Raw genomic sequence first — 18,813 nt, 5'->3', positions numbered from 1 at the left:
ATCAGTCCTTAGGCTCCAGGAGGCCTGGGGCTATGTGTTTATGGTCCTCAAGTGGTTAACATCTTCCATTTGTTTGAGAGGGGGAGGTTTTTTACATCTGTAAAACAACCCAGGAAATGCTATTATCTAGGTACTTCAGAGAGGAACTAAAGCAGAGGATATGGAGGAAGGCCTGTCCTGGGAAGGCTCCATGGGGTCCTGCTCAATTACATCCCTTGTCTGCTGTTTCTCAGATAATAACCGGCTTAAAACAATTCATATGCCAAAGGCATCTTAGGGTGGCAAATTCTGCTCCCTTACACTGCAACAAATATGGGCTAGGCGTGGAGTGGAAACTCGGCAGGTGTTACAGATCAGAGACCACTGTCTCTGCGTGACCTAGCAAATATTTTTTTAATTAAATTTATTTCTTATATAGCAGGTTCTTATTAGTTATCTATTTTATACATATTAATGTATATGACCTAGCAAATATTTGTTTATCAAATAGTACCAAACTGCAGACACAGGAGAAGATCTGAAAACTGAGTCAAAGTTCCGCTTTTGTAAGAGACATTTATATTTATAAGGGAAACCTCTATTTGCAAGGGTGTCTCCCTCTCTGTATCAGGAATAGCAAGATAACCAAATCTCTAGAAACTTATCAATGGAGAAGGCCCTGACTTAAATATTCATAACAACCATACCCTGGTTTACCCTGCTTTGCCTGAAAATGGCCCATAACTGATCTAAACCTGGTCACGATCCTTGTCCTTGAACAGGTCTCAGTAATTAATGATCTAAAGGGAACAAAAGAATGCAGGAACAAAGGACTGTTATCAGGCAAGAGAAGTAACAATAGCAAAGATAGTAAATCAGTGGGAAAGACTCCCAGTTCTGTTTCTGTGGTAAAGATTAGCCTGAAGCACATTCTCTAGCTGGCTTGCAGAATTTAAATTCAAGTGCTCAACCACCAGATCAACCGGAGCCTAAGGGATGATAATGTTGACCCTTTATGACCCTTGTGACTTTGACTAAAGCTTGAACCCTGCTGACCTTTGCCGCAATTCTATGCTGAATTCTCCTCTGTTCAAGCCCCTTCATGAATATGCATGTACTCTTAGCTTAAAATTTCCCCAGTTTTGCTGCTCTGGGAGACACTGCTTTGGGAAAGAGCCCTGGTGTTCTCCGGACTTGCTGCAAGTAGTAAAGCAGAAAATTCTGAGAAATGAGGACTGCCATAAATTCCTTCTCCAGGGGAATTTTATGGCCATGAAGAAGATGGAAAGTCAGAACCAAGATGAGTCTGCACAAAGATACTTCACTAAAATAACCCTTGTGTTTTATTAATTTCCCCGTGTATTTTCTTCCCACAATTTACATATCTGAAGCAAGGTCCTGGTGCGACACGCCAGCGGCAGATGGCAGGCAGGACATGCCAATAGTCTTCGCTCCCAGGGGAAGAGGGAGGTTACAGGTTATGGGGGGAATTGACATCCGATTGGCTCATCGGTTGCCAGGGAAACCAGAGGGCCGTGCCCCTCACCGCTCCTTTGATAAGCTATCATAGTGGAGATAGTTCCGATCTAAAGATTAGAACAGTCACTAGATGGGGCCGGGGCAAGTACACAGGTATTTACTGATTAGGATGTATGATTAAGAGGGAAGGTCAGTCAGGTGAGTAGGGTGTAGGTGAAGCAGGCACTGGTCGAGCAGGGGATGAAGGTACAGAGAGCAAGAGAACAGCCATCTTGGGTGGCCTAATCATACAACGTGTGTGTACATGGGGGTAAGGCAGGCATGTAGGGCATTGGGCATGATTTTAAGGAATGTAGGTTAATCTACACCTAGTTATACATTAGCTCCCATCCATCCCACCCCTAAACTATGCTGAGCCCCCAAGTGGGGCCTTCATAAAAGAGAGGCTGCAGTTCCTGAAGTGGGTGATGGCAGGAATGAATGAATGAGAAGTATGGAGAGGATGGTACTTAATGAAGGCCACCTTCCAGGTTAAAAGAGGGAGAGCAGAGACCCTGGAACTACTGGATCACGGACTGTCATCCTAGGCCCCAAACCTGAACTCGAATGCAAATGTGTGTATGTGTACAGGTTTCTAAGGAGTTTATCCAGATCTTTCATCCGTTCTTACAAGGATCTGTGAACCCACCTGTTAAGAATCCCCCACCCTAGACTTTAAGGGGAGATGGTCAGAAACAGCAGACCAGCGCCCTTGGCTTTGAACTATGGTGAGCTTTTAAACGGTGTGTTTAATTTGTGAGTTTAGCCCTTCTGTCAGTGCTGAGTCTGCAGAATTTTCCTGAGAAAGAAAGGGACTGTCAGGGAAATTTGTGCTTCAAAGGAAAATTATAGCACACCCTTTTGTGTCATCTGATTCTGTGAGAGCTATTTTACAATTCTGTAGATTGTAGATATGATAGCAATAGAAAATAACTCCTGTCTATAGACATGCAAATTAATTGTCTACTGGTGGGACATTTTCTCCCTCCCTAGTCCACCCTCCCCACCAATCCCTAACCGTGTAAAAGCCAGTTTGGGCCCTATTTACACTTTAATTTCAATATTCCTGATCTATAAATGGCCTCCATTCTTCGAATTCTCCTTTGAATTGTAGTAACACCTCACCAGTTACCTCGTTAGTGAGTTAAATAAAATCTTTTCAAAGGGGTTCATTTTTATACCTGTATGAGAGTCACGATTGTATTTTTTTGGGGAAAATTACCCTTTAATAAGACCTTTGTTCTTTATTTGACTGGAAGGAATTTCTAGTGCCACCTCCATAACCATGGCAACCGAAGCATAAGGCAAACAAACCCACAGAATTCCTAAATCTCCCACAGCCTACCCTTTGGGGTGACCAGAGGGGAACAGCACTAGGCTCCTTCCCCTTCCCTCTCGTTCCTCCCCTTCTTCCCCCTTTTGCTCCCCACCCTCTTCCCTTCCTCTCTTCGATTCTCTTCCTCCTCGAGGGCGCCCGCGACCCAGGGGCTAGAATAGTGGCGGGGGCGCGGGGGCGGCTACCGGCCGCTGAGACGCGCCCGAGACTGGGCCGCCCACACCCGGGCCAGCCTCCGGTGTCGCAGGGGGACGCTCTGAGCTTGCAGTGGAAGGGAGGGTTTCCTGAAAAGAAGGAACATTACAAGTTTCTAGTCAGTAAGAGCAAAAAACTAAACATTTTTTTCGGCAAGAAAATTCGGGTTGTTTCAATGTAGCGATAAAAATAACAGGCAAAAGCCATGTGAAAAATGTGTAGGAAGCTGCCGTGTAGGCATTGGTGGTTCAGTGGTAGAATTCTCGCCTGCCACGCGGGAGGCCCGGGTTCGATTCCCGGCCAATGCAGAGAGCCTTTTGTTTTAAAAAAATCCTTTCAATTTTCAAAATGCTCTCGTTTTGAACTCGGATACTTTATACATTCGAATTTTGACCTACTCGTATATTTTGTGACCATAAGACCCGGAGTCACTTCTGCAAGGTGAAAGGGGCAGGCTGGCTGGAGACGGGCTGTTTTCCTAAAAGAAACATCCAATTTTCTGTGTTCAGAATATATGGAGTCAATCTGCTCTGGATTCATTCTTCTGTTTGAAGCATGAGTAAAGCCAGCGAATGGGCTCTGATGGAAAGAAAACTTTTTTCAACTTATAAAAACAGCTCTCTTTAAATAAAAATATAATAAAGGAATTACTGCGAACCCTAGCCGCCGTGTTCAGCAGAGTGGCGCAGCGGAAGCGTGCTGGGCCCATAACCCAGAGGTCGATGGATCGAAACCATCCTCTGCTAGGTGCTTCTTTTCTTTTTTTCGGGGTGGGGGGGGGAACGAGGTACCGTAGTCTTAGCAACCCTGTTTCCCTTCTTTCTGTACCTCATGAAAATATGGGTAATTCAGGGGTAGATTTTTATCCCAAGAAAATTTTGTGACGAAAATAATTCGCAAATCAAAAAGTCTCTAATGTCAGGTGCCCCATCTCAGAGAGCAGAGAATTAATATTCATCCATCCGCTGAAAGGTGCCCATCTTTACCTACTACTGTATTGTAAAAGAGAATTTAAATTTAGAGTTAAAAAGAACCATATATAGCTGATTTCAGTTTCAGAGATTTGGTTAAAGGGAGCTGGGGTTTATTTAAAATGACAGTTTTCAACAATCTCTCCCCCCTGCTCTGTTTTCCTCCTTAGCACTTATCACTATGTAATATATAGTATATTTTATTTATTCATTCAGTATTTAGTCCCCCTGTGGTTCCTGTAGTATCTACAACATGGCCTGTCACATCTTGGGCGTTGCTCGTTTGTTAAATACGTTAAAAGCTACGATTTCTAATACACCAAAGATGACTATTCTTCGTTATTCTTCACCTTCTTCTTTCACCTTCTAAAAAAGTACAAAAGAGTACAAAAATTACCACACAGAATCTATCTACTACTTAACATTATGGTATATAAACTACAAATTTCTTTTATATTTAAGGAAAACAACAACAACATAAAATTGAAGTACTCTTCAGCTGCAAACCCAGTCCTAATATCCCCTTTCTCAGGGCAACTCTACTATGAATTCGATGTGCATATCTCCCATTCCTTTTTTTTTTTTAATGAATAATTTTTATTTGCAAAGAGCCTGAGAACAACTCATATTACAGTTTTCATTTAAATAACACAAAGCTTATTTTCAAAAGCATTGACAAAGTGCCCACATAAAAGGCTTTCCTTTATGATACCATTGACAGTAAGTCTATTTCTATGTAATAATCTATAACTAAACATATGAGTATACCTAATGTCTACATAAATGTCTGGACTGAGAGGCCAAAGGGCCATATTTAATTTTCAGTTGGTTCTAAAGTGAAGGCAACGTCTTTATGAACCTGGCGATAGAAGTTTTAGAAATCCAGTCATTAAAGTTCTTTTATCAACTGTATTTAATTTTTTTTTTTTTTTTGTATTTAAAGTTTTTTCCACATGAAAATCCTATCACAGTAAAGAATCACTTTAGGTACCAGGCGAGATCTCATTTCATTTTCAGTCTTGCTTACATGGATGCCCATGGCAGACACAATTTCCATCTGAGGTGTTTCAGTAACAAGCTTTCTAATCTCACAGATCACCAGAGGAACATGTGATTAATCAAAAGGAAAAAATTGCCCAGAAAGATGAAACATTATTCACTATTTTCTTCTGGGTTCTATTTAAGAAATAAATTTTCAGTCGGTTCTTGGATATTGTAACCATAGACTGAGCATCTTCTCACAGTGGCAAATTCATGCTTACCTAGAATTTCTTATTGACATGCATAAAAATGAAAAGAGAAGAGCTCTATTATGATAGTGTCGACGAAAAATTAAATCAGCCGATCTCAGAAAGAAATGGAAAACTTTCTTCAAGCCAAATTGAGGATTATAACCAGGGAACAGCCTCTCAGAAAGCTCCAAGAACTGTTCTGCCCATTAGAAGTCAAAACACAGTTATATAAGTTTTTTGAGACAGAGGGCTGTACATCAAACGACGTATTATTGACAGTTTACACAATTCAGATCTGCAAGTACAAAGTTGTGGGTTATCATGGCTCCTTACAAGATCAAGAAGGAAGGTTTTCTTTTAAGGAGTTGTCTTGTTGGTGATAGGAGAATGTTGTTCTTTACGGTTGAGGCCAGTATTTCTGCTGATGGGAGTGGTTTGGTGGATGCATCATGCAGACACACAATGCACAGTGGAGGGGGGAGGGGGAGGGGGAGGGAGGTGGGGGCGGGGGCGCGGGGAGCGGAGCCCAAACGGCAGAGAAAATTTTTTATGTTTAAATTTTTCTTGTCTTGCCATAAAACGTGAATTTTATTTCACAATAGTCATTTTATTGTGGGGCCGGGCCTCCAAGCACACTCTCTGTGTATAGCACATCTCCCACAAAAAGCATTTTGCGAGATTGAAACAAAGTTTGTCATCTGTTACATTTGTTAGCAGTAGCTTCAAGTGACCTGGAAGAAGGAGACTTATTTTTAGAAACAGATTATTTCTGCTGGAAGAGAGACTTCAGAGATCACTTTTAGTTCAGGAACAGACCAGGAAGATGAGACCGTCCAGTAAATTACACAGAATGTGGTAGCAGTGGCAGCAGGGCTGGGTGGTGGATAAAACCCAAGCCTTCTGATTCCGCAAAGTGTTATTCTTCAATTACAGTCTTCACTTCATAGCTTTGGATGCCGACTATAGAGATTTCCAAATCTCAGAATTTCCTAGAGAGGCCTAGAAACTGCTTGTGTGAGGCAATAATCTGCTGGCTGAGAGTTGAGTGTCTATTCAATAAGGTTTGGAGGAAGAAAATGGGACTGGGACCAGTTTACCTTTGTCCCCCTCCTTCCTGTCCACACCCATCACCTGGAATCATTTGCATTTTATTAATTATCTACAACTTACATTCTATCTCTGAGTTGTAAAATAGCCTAATCACTCAAAGGCGATCAAAGATGCACACCTCCATAGATCATATAATCCTGGAGGCTCAGCCACGTGGCCCCACCCCACCGGGCACCACTGAAAGGACTCCCTGGGAGCTGTCGACTGAAAAAAAATGCACAACCTAAAAGTTGAGAATTATGTTTTATTCCGTGGACCTTCTGAGGACTTAAGCCCAGGTTGCAGCCTCTCAGATAGCTTTGAGGGACTGCTGTGAAGAGGTAAGGGAGTAGCCAAGATATATAGGAGTTCAAACAAACAAACAAACACCGGGTGGTCTAGCATCAAAATATCACTGCTAATTAAAGAAAACCAGACATCACAAGTTAATGAATTTAGCGCGTTTTTATGTGTGGGAAGATGCAAGAGTCTGGGCTCATTGAAATCGTTCCTTTGATATGTATCTTAACTACCTAGAGACAGTATCCTGCTTTTCTCCATCCTGAAGCCCCTCAGGGTGCACAGTCAGTGTGTGGCAGTGGCTGATGGCTTGATGGCTGCGGTAAAATCCTTCGTTTACTGATATGGCAGGTGACAGTTTTTGTCCACAGATCCCATTCACACACTTCCAAGTTTGGTAACTTATTCTGACAACTCATACACATTCTGTTAATAATCTTCCTTTCCCCTTATACTTCTTCAATGCCAAGTTTTCATTCTCAGGCCTGCTTTTATTGCTATACTGACCAGTGGAATTCCAGGATCTAGCCTTGAAAACACAGACAGTTTTTAGTGCTGGAGAGAGGAACAGATCCTGTAGGGCTTCCTAAAATGGCTATTTCTGATGATGTTCAAAGACATTGACCTCAGAGATTGTTACTATGACCCATGTTACTACGAAGTAACATTTAAATTGTAAAAGTCTGTAAGTGATCGTCTTTCGCAAAGAAAATGTCTTGCCCTAGTAATAAGCTGCTAATTGGCAGCTCCTTTTTTCCTCAAGATCTTTATTTTTGTGATATTTGTTAATCAGAAGAAGACAATTGGTTTTTCCTACTTCTCCCATATGCGTGGAAATAAAGTAAAAAAATATTAAAAGAAATCAGTGATTCACTAGAGAGCTGATTTCAACAGAATTTGAGTCTGTGCCTCATGTAAATAGAGGAAACAAGGAGCTAAAGGAGAGAGAGGGGCAAGCTGGGTTCAGGGAACAAGGGTGGGCCATTTGCAGAAGGCAGTGGAACCAGGAAGGGAAGAGGTGGAGCTTCCGCTAAGATCCTTACCGCCTCTACCTTCCCCTTTCATTTTATTCATTGTAAGATAGGAGAAATAAGAACAGTTACTAAAAAAAATTTAAAAAAGGAGAAAAATTTGAAAGGAACAAAGAAAAGTAGGTAGAGGAGAATACATCACAGTAAGACAAATATAACATAATTAGAAAAGAATAAGTTTATTTATTAACTATTTAATCTACAATAAACTATTCCAAACAACTTTCACCACTTTTACCTCATTGTTGGTAGAGAGCTGAAATTTTTTTATTATTTGTTTAGTTCACTTTTTTATCCATTTACTTAAATTGCCAAAAAAAAAAAAAAAAAAGCTGTTGAATGCCTGCTGTGTGTGTGACCCTCTGCTCTGTCTAGAGCTGCCAAGTGCGAAACAGATTCTTTTCAGTTGAGGATTTAGGAGGATAGGGAGATCCAGGCATTTGATCTGGGTTTTGGTGGTATGGACAGTATACTGGACAGCTTGACATGGACACAGAAATCTCTGTTAATGTTCAGAGTTCTCCAGCTGTGGGATTAAGGTTTTCAGGAAGCTTTCAGGTATTTTTTGTTGAGTCCACACTATTATACATTTTTTATTAGTTGTGATGAAATAAAATTCATATTTTATGGCAAGACAAGAAAATTTTAAACATAAAATTTTTCTTTGCCTATTTGGGCCTCCTCCCTCCCCTTTAGTCTGTGTTGTACATCTGTATTAACCAGATCTCCCTAGGAGATAACATTCCTTATTAATCTCATCAGGGTCACTATTCCTTAGGAGATAACCTTACGTCGTAATCTCATAAGGGGCCATGATGGCCCTGACCCACTACTTGATTTGTAGGCATAGATCTGGATTGTGTAAACTGTCAATAACACGTCATTGTATGTACAGGTCTCAGTCTCAAAAACTTAACTGTGCTTTGATCTTTAACGGGTGGAACAGTCTCTCAGAACTTTCTGAGAGACTGTTCCTGGGTTATCAGCCGCAATTTGGCTTGAATAAAAGTTTCCATTTCTTTCTTAGATTGACCGATTAATTTTTTTGTTGACAATTGCCAATTTGGAAAATTTGAAGTATTCCTTATTAAAATGCAAATCCTCTTGAAAAAATTGAAAGACTCACTGACCCTGAGCCTGCAGCCCCACGAGGCAACAGTCAAGTGAAATCATAGTGTATAGGCTCTGCAGCCTTCAGTTTTCTGCAGTTCCCACTGGTCCCCTTAGTTTCCAAGTGTGAGTTGGCATTTATCAACATCCCTGTGCTGTGGTTGTTCGTAGGGTAGTATTAAGAGAACAGTGAAATATGTTACTAAAACTGGGAAGGTGAAATACAGTGTCAGAAGTCTTTGTACTTCAAGAAAAATAGCAAAGAGCACCTTGTAGCCAGTTTTGCTTTTATCTGCTCGGCCCCCGTGAGCATTTGACTTTTAACCTCTGGTTTAGGGTATATCACAACTGTCTCTTTAGCTGCAGTTAAAGCTAAATGTAAACATTTTATGAAAGACAATTTGGAATAGAAAGTTGGGATCAAAGCATGGAAAAAATGGCCTAAATGCCAAAATGGACTCAATCGTGTTCCCTCAAAATTCCTTTGTTTTGAGCCCTAACCCCAAAGTAACTATATTTGGAGATAGGGCCTTTAAAGAGGTAATTAAGGTTAAATGAGATCATTAGGGTAGGGTCCTAATCCGAAAGCCCTGGTATCTTTATAAGAAAAGGAAAAGACTCCAGGGGTGCAGACACACAGAAAGAAGAGTATGTGAGGACACAGCAAGACAGCCAGCTGCAAGCCAAGGAGGGAAACCAGTCCTGCCGACACCTTAACCTTGGACTTCTAGCCTCCAGAACTGTGAGAAAATAAATTTTTGTTGTTTAAGACACCCAGTGTGTGGTATTTTGTTGTGGCAGTGCTAGCAAACTAATACAAGCATTTTAATAGGATGTTTGTTTGGACTTAGGCAGTAGAAACTGTCAAAGCAGGACTAAGAGACAGAAACGTTTGGAAAGGAAAAAAAAAGTCTACCTGCAAAGAGGTCAAGAGTCAGACTTTGAGGAAAACACACACACACACACAAGTATTTAAAATGGTGTGTGTTGGAGGGGGGAGCTGCAAAATGACTGAGGTTACCACGTGCACGTTGGCCTGTTCATGGTGGAAAAATTGCAACTCACATGGTAATTATTATCCTGACAAGTCCTGACACATCTTCAAAGAGCAGTCTAGCAAAAATCAGGGTATCATTGTTCTGTCAGGTGTTTAGGTTTACAGAAAACATTCAAGTATTTATTACTTTGAGGACCAGAACTAGGGTGAGCTATTATTTTTTATTTATTTTAGGGTGCATAATATTTTGATTTCTTTTTTAAAATTTTATTCCTTTTTATTTCCACAGCTCTGACCAGGGCACAAAACAATACCTCTCTCTCTCTCTCACATGCGCACAAGTGACTCTTGAAGTGACTAACAAATCCGGCGGTTAAAGGGAGACAGAAATGATCACTCTACTCATCCTAACTCACTGTTAGTAAAAAGTTGAAGTTAGGAAGCATTTCAGCTGGATCTGGAAAACACGACGCCTTGGATCGGTCCTTCTGTTTTCTTGCCACAAGATGGCAGAAGAGGGCAATACTTCTTATTTCACCCACTCTGAAGGTAATTATCCCTCTGATCTCTTAACAGTGGAAGAAAAAAATCTCGGAAAAAGCAAATAATAGAAAGAGGGGATGAATATGATGCTGATGAGTTCAGGATGAAATTAGGGGACTGCTCTCCACCAAGTAGGGTAGCTTGTCGGTGGGTTTTGTCGCCAACTCCCAAGATCTAATGACAGGGGCGCAGGGACTGGAAAAAGAATCTCATCTTAGAGGAGTGAATGACAAACCCGTATATTTTGCAGACCCATTGACCTGTTGGCATGAATTCCTGGAGGCTTGTTGTCTGTGACAGGGACAAGACTGTTCGTCTGACATAGGGTCTATACCTACAACTTTAAGGAAAGTGACAATAGGGAAAGAGAGGAAATGTTACAGCCTGGAGGGGGGATGTGGTAGTAGGGGCTTATTTTGCTGTTAATGGGGGAAAAAAAGATTTACAATAGCAGTCATTTACTGGTGAGAGGGGATGACAGGGTAGAGGAAAATGTTAATGCTTCCAACTGCAAAAAAAAAGAATTTAGGCATTGTTGAAAGGTGCAGGGGAGGGGGGAATTGAAGGACTTTCGATCATGCCTTGAGACTCCATTCCCTAATATTCCTAGTTAGCCCATGCGTTAAGTAAGTACGCCCTTCTCTTAAATACTGAGTTCTCTGACTTCTATCGCGGGATTTTAAATCGTGGACTCTAAAGTCACTGCCAGATAACTACTCCCCCAGCCTAGCGAGTCCTGGCATATCTCCTTCCGGCACATCGATTAAACATTGGAAGAACGCGGCTTTCCCAAATTGCTGGGTTCCTTGTTCAAACTTTTCTCCTTAAGGAACGTCCCTGACCTTTAATATTCCCGTTGCACTTTGACATAAATCACTTCAACTCACCCTAAGATCTCCGTAGGATAGGCAAGTCTAATGTTACCGTACCCATTCTGTAGTGGATGAGAGATAGACACCGAGAGGTTAATTTCGCCCAGGATTCGACTGCAGAACACAGTACCGTTAATTGTCAGCTTTATGGCTCTTGGCTCCAGAGCCCGGTGCATTTCCGCAGATAAAGCAAGTCATCCTTTTACTTTCGAGAAAATCTCTTCAAAACGCACAACCCTGATGGCAGACTATCTGGCCAATTGCAGCCCACGGCGGGCTTTTCAAATAGTGCTTCTGCCCAATCAGAGACGGGGAGCGTTCCTTGCGTTGAAAAAGTGTAAACAAAAGCGAAATTTTGGCTATTGCAGCTGAGGGCAAAACTGAAAATCTTTTTCAAAGGACGCCAAAGAATCCACACTAAATTTGCATGACACTGCATAAATGCGTATACTAGAATATTTACGGAGGGCTTTTTAAGTTTTTACCCCATTTTCCGCTCCCAAACCAACCCCCTACTCTCCCGAGAGAAACTAGACTACAGGCAAGTGCACCAGCTATTTCTCTGAAAGTGTAGGTGGCTCTGAAAAGAGCCTTTGGGTCATGTGTGGCAGCGGGCTGGCTCACTTGGAGCTGGTGTACTTGGTGACGGCCTTAGTGCCCTCGGACACGGCGTGCTTGGCCAGCTCCCCGGGCAGCAGCAGGCGCACGGCCGTCTGGATCTCCCTGGAGGTGATGGTCGAACGCTTGTTGTAATGCGCCAGGCGCGACGACTCACCCGCGATGCGCTCGAAAATGTCGTTGACAAACGAGTTCATGATGCCCATGGCCTTGGACGAGATGCCGGTGTCCGGGTGGACCTGCTTCAGCACTTTGTACACGTAGATAGAGTAGCTCTCCTTGCGGCTGCGCTTGCGCTTCTTGCCGTCTTTCTTCTGGGCCTTGGTCACCGCTTTCTTGGACCCCTTCTTCGGAGCCGGGGCAGATTTAGCCGACTCAGGCATGATGAAAAAAATTACAAGATTCCCGAGAAGCAAAGAGAGAATAGTGAATCGGTCGAGTCCTTTTTATTTACAAATCCATATGCAAATAAGGTTTGGTAAAGTTCTTCGTCGGATTGGCGAATATTAGTGATGACGTTTTTCAATACTGTCCAATCAGAACGCGCATTATTAGGAACTGCATTTGTCTTGTTTAAAATGGGACAGCAACTCTGGCCAATGGAATAGCTTCTTTTTCGCGCGCAGCTGCGGTTATAAATTGTGGGTTTTTCTTTCTCTTTAGTCTTTTTTGGCGTAGGTGCATAAGCTTTGCACTATGTCTGGACGTGGCAAGCAAGGCGGCAAAGCTCGCGCCAAGGCCAAGACTCGCTCCTCGCGGGCCGGGCTCCAGTTTCCCGTAGGCCGAGTGCACCGCCTGCTCCGCAAAGGCAACTACGCCGAGCGGGTCGGGGCCGGCGCGCCGGTGTATCTGGCCGCGGTGCTGGAGTACCTGACGGCCGAGATCCTGGAGCTGGCGGGCAACGCGGCCCGCGACAATAAGAAGACGCGCATCATCCCGCGCCACCTGCAGCTGGCCATCCGTAACGACGAGGAGCTCAACAAGCTGCTAGGCAAAGTCACCATCGCTCAGGGCGGCGTCCTGCCCAATATCCAGGCCGTGCTGCTGCCCAAGAAGACTGAGAGCCACCACAAGGCCAAGGGCAAGTAAGATCTGAATTAATACTCCAATCTCTAAGAACAAAGGCTCTTTTCAGAGCCACCCACAACTTATGTGGAAGAACTGAACACTGTCCTGAAACCTATCACGAATCCCTGGCTAAGTTTACAGTACTGTACGTTGAAATATGTAGTCCTATTGATTTGACCGAGCATGCGTTAACTCATCTGGTAAAAACTAGTTTGCAGTTTACTCTTGTAAAACCATGAAAGCGGCCGCATTTATTGTCCCCTCCCCAGGAACACATTTCCGGTGATTATTTGTTCCAGCAAATGTTAAATATTAAACCAATTTTGTCTTGTTTCTGGGTCTTTATCGTTAAAACCCGATGGTCCATTAGTTAACTAAAACTGCCCCTACTCGAAAGCTCCTTTCAGAGCTACTCCTATTTACAGGAAAACACCTAATCACTGATCAATGTAAATGTATCATTACTCCAGGCCTGCTTAAGTACACAGTTTACATATTAAAGTCCAATCAGCCATTTGATTGCATCAAAATCAATTAATGAAGTCACAGTCATTTACTAGTATTTAGTCAAGCACACATCAAGCTCCTCCTTCCCCACACCACGCTGGGCAAAGTTGTGTTCAGGAGGCCGGTGTGCCAGTCTATTCTGAAACTTTATTTTAGGTCTTGGTACACTCATTAAAAATAGATCCTGATGGAATTATGAAATGTAACTACTATTTAGAGAGACTAACAAATACATTATTTTGCTGTAATTTCCCCCTACATTATCTGAAAAGGAAAAAAGACTCCAATGAAAAAATGCATTTCTTTTAGGACAGTTTAGGCGCTGACTTCCACAAATTCTGAACCAGACTCCTTTTTTGCTGGAGTCTTAACGTTTTGGTCGAAAACCATAAACTCAGGATGGAGTACGACCATAATTCTTTCCTGCGAAAATAGAAATCACAAAATAGTATGGACGACAAAACTTTTCAGAGGCGGTAAAAACCAAATGAGGATTGAATTAAAAGCCAATCAGGTTACTCCCGCAAAGTTCTGGCCAATCAGGATCGGATCATCTGTATAAAGTCTGGTCCTGGGAGCGCTCAGTTGCTTCTCTCGCGGCATTAGCACAGAAGCATGGCTAGGACTAAGCAGACAGCTCGCAAGTCCACCGGCGGCAAGGCGCCACGTAAGCAGCTGGCAACTAAGGCGGCTCGCAAGAGCGCGCCGGCCACGGGCGGCGTGAAGAAGCCGCACCGCTACCGGCCCGGCACGGTGGCCCTGCGCGAGATCCGCCGCTACCAGAAGTCCACGGAGCTGCTGATCCGCAAGCTGCCGTTCCAGCGCCTGGTGCGCGAGATCGCGCAGGACTTCAAGACCGATCTGCGCTTCCAGAGCTCGGCTGTGATGGCGCTGCAGGAGGCGTGCGAGGCCTACCTGGTGGGGCTCTTCGAGGACACCAACTTGTGTGCTATTCACGCCAAGCGTGTCACTATTATGCCCAAGGACATCCAGCTTGCGCGCCGCATCCGCGGGGAGAGGGCATAAACTGTCCTTTCTAATCCGCCTTGGGCGCATTTGCTTTCTTCCAAAGGCTCTTTTAAGAGCCACTTCTGTTCTCATTGAGAGTAGCTGTTATACTAGGGTGGGTATTTAGAAAATGCGGGAGAAGGGTTTCTTTCAGGAACTACATATTTGTCATGCAAAATGGGTATACAGAATACTTGCCAAGGCTACACGTGCCGTGTTCGTTTTGTTGGCTATCTAAAAGGACTTGCTGAACAGCAGCTTATAAGGGCAACAGTGTCTCTAGCAATAAGGTCACCTGGACCCTGAGTAATCAAAGATTTCACTAGAAGGAATCAGTCAACAAAAGAACTCTCAACCAAGTAAACTGGGATTCAGAGCATAAATACTAGCCAGTCCCTCCCCCACTTCGGATATAGTCGGGGTGCGGAGTTCTGGCTGACTGTTCTGTGATGTATTGGCAGTGCATGGAAGGACAAGCACTTTGCATGCCCTAATCAATTATTGATTTGAACTGTTCAGGGTCCCAGGAGGGGCAGAGTACATCTCGATTAAGCCAGACAATGTTGGTGGTTTGCCCGGGATCTAACAATAGTGGGCAGACTTCTAATGTACTAATTCAGTTTCTTTTATACAACTCCAAAAGGAAAGAATGAATCTGGCTGAAGCTACAGGGTGTTCAAACTAAGCATTTTTGTTCTCATGAGAACTGCATTTCTAGCTGTTTAGTAGTACCATCTGGTAACCCTACGGGATAAAGCTCTGAACTGTTTACTCTCCTTCACACCCATTCCAAGATTTGATACTGTAAAATTAACAAATTAACTTTTTTATTTGATAGCTTTCAGGAGCCTCCTAATGCAGATGTGCACGAGGAGCAATCCACAGGTACCGTGCATGCCATCAACATCTGGTGACTTCCCTGAGGCAGAAGCCACAGTGAGCCCGTTTGGGACAGTAATACCCCCCACACCACGTGTGGACTTCCCCGTGTCTCCTTATCCCTTACATGAGGTCACACTTACAAGTATGAAATACTAGCTCCAGGAGCTAGTCTCCCAACTCTGTGTGGACCTGTTTTAAAAGTCGAATTTTGCCCCTTTTTTCTCACCATATACATATAAGTCCAAAAATTTTTTCGTGTTCACTGTTGTTTCTCCAGAATAGAAAAAGCCTGACACGGGCAGGTGCTCATTAAACTCTAGTTGAATGAATGTATTGCTGATAAGCAACCTAGACACAAGATAGCCTCAGTCGCTGAGTGCTTCCCACCTTCTGCATTACACATTTCATCACAGATTCTTTTTGAATTCTATGGGGAGTAGATATAATACTGATGACAACAATTATATAAAGCTTTATAGTTTCCAAAGTATTTTCACATGTCTTTTCATATGTGAACTTGGTAATAGCTCCCCAGGTTTAGATGAGGCACATATTAATCCTTCACTAGCTCTAGAAAAGTCTGTCTTTTCTAAAGGTAGCCAAGTATTGGGAGGACAAAGCCAGGAAATCTGTTTGGGATTCTTTCAACAAACCCTGAAAGGGGATGAGATCTGGGTAAGCCTCCAATGACTAGGAAAATAAAGGAGGAGAAATCGTTTAAAAAAAAAAAGAAAGAAAGAAAGAACTGGGCAGAAAAGCCTGATTTCTTTTAAGTGGAAAAGCAGAAGTTCTCAGCAAGGACATCTGCTGGGATTTAGGAGTCTTTTGAGATCTGAACTTAAGATCTCAGAAGTGTACTATGGGTCAATGAGGACATGTTCTATTTGACGCCTAAATTTGATTGTAGAAAAGGTGGTTTTAGGAAATATCCAAAAATTCTTTGATAATCTTCCCTTCAAAAAATGGAAACTAGGGAATTCCCTGGCGGTCCAGCGATTAGGAGTCCACACTTTCACTGATGAGGGTGTGGGTTCGATCCCTGGTTGGGGAAATAAGATCCCGCAAGCCGCCCAGCGCAGCCAAGAAAAAAAAAAAAAGGCATCTAATTCTTCTCCCCTTGAATGTGAGCTGGATTTAGAGACTGGTGTGGCATAAAGCCAAAGTGACAATAAGTACTTTGGAGACTAAGTCATAAAAGGTGCTGTGTTTCCTGCTTGCTCTCTCTCAGGTCACTTGCTGGGGATGGGGTGGGGGAGCCCCAGCCGCCATGTTGAGAAGATATTCAGGCAGCCCTGTGGAGACGCCGGCACGATAAGAAGCTGATGCATTCTCCAACAGTCAGTGGGCAACTACCAACAGCCGTGTGAGTGAGCCATCTCAGGCCCAGTCAAACCTCATGTAACTGCAGCCTCTGCTGACAGCTTGATTTTTCACTTCTTGGGAGACCCTGAACCTGAACCACCCAACTAAACTACTCTCTGATTCCTGACCTTCAGAAACTGTGTGAGAAAATACATTTGTTGTTTTAAGCTACTAACTTTTCTGGTAATTCACTACACAATAATAAATAACAGATGCAAGAGAAAAAACAAGAAGAGTTAGGAGTTATCTGACAGACTTCACTGGTCTAATACAAGGGAATAAATAAAATATAGTGGGCACATAAAAAGAGATTCTCTCTTTCTTCTGAGATCAAGAAACAAATAAATGGCAAAAATAAAAGCTGAACCCAAGAATCAGTCCATACCTGGGCACACCTGTGCCAGGATCTCCAACAGCATTTTCTAGCTTTATTTTAAAAAACAAACAACAACAACAAACAAACAAGCAAATCCAGAATAACCACCAAAACCAAAGGCAAAAAATCTGAGTACTATTTTAAAGCATGACTTGCAGAGTACCAGTGTCTTAGTCTGCTCAGGCTGCTGTAACAGAATACCATAGACTAGGTGTCTTATAAACAATAGAAATGTATTTCTCACAGTTCCGGAGACTGGGAAGTCGAAGATCAAGGTGCTGTCAGATTCAGTGTCTGGTAAGAGCCTACTTCCTAATTCATAGATGGCTATTTTCTCAGTGTGGAAGAGACAATGGGGTCTCTTTTATAGAGGCACTAATCGCATTCATGAGGGCCCTCCACTTATGACCTAAGCACCTCCCAATAACCCTACCTCCAAATACCCAATACCCTCACATTAGAGATTAGGTTTCAATATATGAATTCTGGAGGAACAGAAACATTCAGTCTATTGAAACCAGTCTGTTTTTAAAGATTAGAAGCTTAGGAACTGTGTTCTTAGCCTCTGTCCCTGTTGTAAACCCAAGAGGGCGAGGCAGTAGAGGACCCCTACCCCAAAGGACCCACACCTTCATCTTGATTCTTGTTTTTTCAGTATCCAACCCTGCAGATGCTAGTAAGTTGAAGTGAATGAAAGGGAATCAGAGTTTCCGGCAGCTATTGTCTGATATATTTCAGGCATGATAACTAGCTACATTAGGAGACACTTAGAAGGGACTATAAAGACCATGGTATTATAAAATTTTGGAAACAAGGTAGGACATTATACAAAACAAGGAGGGAGTGTTAGGCATGAAAAGCTGTGTATATTAGAGAATACATTTAGGTTTTGAGAGAGTTTCAGGAGAAAGTAAGGGGTTTCTTAAAGGTTTTTGCAAATTAAGGTTCTGACTTGGTAAAAGGCCAATCTATGTGGAGAAATAAGACTGTATGGAATGGAAGGAAAGATTTGAGAGGTTAAGTTCATGGAGTTGAAAAGACTCCAAATGGCTAGTGGTGTTTTGGATTAGTGTGTGTGTGTGTTTGGGGACAGGAGAAATGAGAATTAGGAAAGGTACTAGTTACTAGTCAGTAAACTAATTTTGAACGAAGAACAATTAAAGAACAATAAAAGAGAAAAAAATTAAAAACCAAAAGAAAAGTAAGAGATATAAACACAATCTACCAGCTAATTCCAAAGGTTTAATCAAAACAGAGAAAACAAAATCAAGTGTCAAGAAAATAAACGTGTGGCACATCAAATTGAAAATACAGTAATAATGAAAAGGATTGAGCCCAACACTGGGAACTAAGAACATTAAGAATTGTCAACCAGACAAGTGTGAATCAGTAGCAACCCTCAGAACATTGGAAAGGCAAGTATACCTACCTCATTTATTCATCTGATTGAAGGGGAAAGGAATTCTATGGACTGTAAAGCATTGCCAACATTTCTCTCAGAAAAGAATAGCTCTCCTAATGTGAGAAACAAACAAACAACTCCTAAATATTTATCCCAATTATTCAACAAGAATTTATCAGGCAATATCATTATTATTTGCTGAGAAAGACAAAAAGGAAGCCTTTGAACAGTACTTAATTTAAATAACATTCTCAAACTCAATTTTTTAATTGAATTATATTTGATTTACAATTTTATGTAAGTTTCAGGTGTACAACAAGGTGATTCAAATATACCTATATATCTATGTACATACAGATATCTATCTTTTTCAGATTCTTTTCCATTATAGGTTATTAAAAGACTCAAACTTTTTAA

General features: G+C 42.3%; 3 protein-coding genes and 2 non-coding genes across 5 annotated transcripts; 4 read left to right on the top strand and 1 right to left on the bottom strand.

The window, feature by feature from the left end:
* The first annotated feature begins 3,265 nt into the window (after nucleotides 1–3,265).
* On the top strand, nucleotides 3,266–3,336 carry TRNAG-GCC (transfer RNA glycine (anticodon GCC)). The gene has a single exon. It is a non-coding gene; the product is annotated as a tRNA-Gly (tRNA).
* A 366-nt stretch (nucleotides 3,337–3,702) lies between these two features.
* Nucleotides 3,703–3,774, top strand: TRNAM-CAU (transfer RNA methionine (anticodon CAU)). Its single transcript has one exon. It is a non-coding gene; the product is annotated as a tRNA-Met (tRNA).
* Nucleotides 3,775–6,558: 2,784 nt separating this feature from the next.
* On the bottom strand, nucleotides 6,559–12,180 carry LOC113616233 (histone H2B type 2-E-like). The gene has a single exon (XM_027099589.1). It carries the CDS (start codon nucleotides 12,172–12,174, stop codon nucleotides 11,794–11,796), a length of 381 nt encoding a protein of 126 aa, XP_026955390.1. The 5' UTR covers nucleotides 12,175–12,180; the 3' UTR covers nucleotides 6,559–11,793.
* A 288-nt stretch (nucleotides 12,181–12,468) lies between these two features.
* On the top strand, nucleotides 12,469–13,169 carry H2AC17 (H2A clustered histone 17). The gene has a single exon (XM_027099581.1). The coding sequence runs from the start codon at nucleotides 12,488–12,490 to the stop codon at nucleotides 12,878–12,880; it is 393 nt and encodes a 130-aa protein (XP_026955382.1). The 5' UTR covers nucleotides 12,469–12,487; the 3' UTR covers nucleotides 12,881–13,169.
* Nucleotides 13,170–13,926: 757 nt separating this feature from the next.
* On the top strand, nucleotides 13,927–14,451 carry LOC113616225 (histone H3.1). The gene has a single exon (XM_027099579.1). It carries the CDS (start codon nucleotides 13,982–13,984, stop codon nucleotides 14,390–14,392), a length of 411 nt encoding a protein of 136 aa, XP_026955380.1. The 5' UTR covers nucleotides 13,927–13,981; the 3' UTR covers nucleotides 14,393–14,451.
* Nucleotides 14,452–18,813: the final 4,362 nt, after the last annotated feature.

Source organism: Aethalodelphis obliquidens, unplaced genomic scaffold (genome assembly GCF_003676395.1).
Source record: "Aethalodelphis obliquidens isolate GAN/ISIS:26980383/991018 unplaced genomic scaffold, ASM367639v1 scaffold133, whole genome shotgun sequence".
NCBI lineage: Eukaryota > Metazoa > Chordata > Mammalia > Artiodactyla > Delphinidae > Aethalodelphis > Aethalodelphis obliquidens.
This window is presented reverse-complemented; position numbering and strand designations above follow the sequence as displayed.

Coding starts and splice junctions, on each gene's coding strand:
- LOC113616233 (XM_027099589.1), bottom strand. CDS start 12,174: ATGCCTGAGTCGGCTAAATCTGCCCCGGCTCCGAAGAAGGGGTCCAAG.
- H2AC17 (XM_027099581.1), top strand. CDS start 12,488: ATGTCTGGACGTGGCAAGCAAGGCGGCAAAGCTCGCGCCAAGGCCAAG.
- LOC113616225 (XM_027099579.1), top strand. CDS start 13,982: ATGGCTAGGACTAAGCAGACAGCTCGCAAGTCCACCGGCGGCAAGGCG.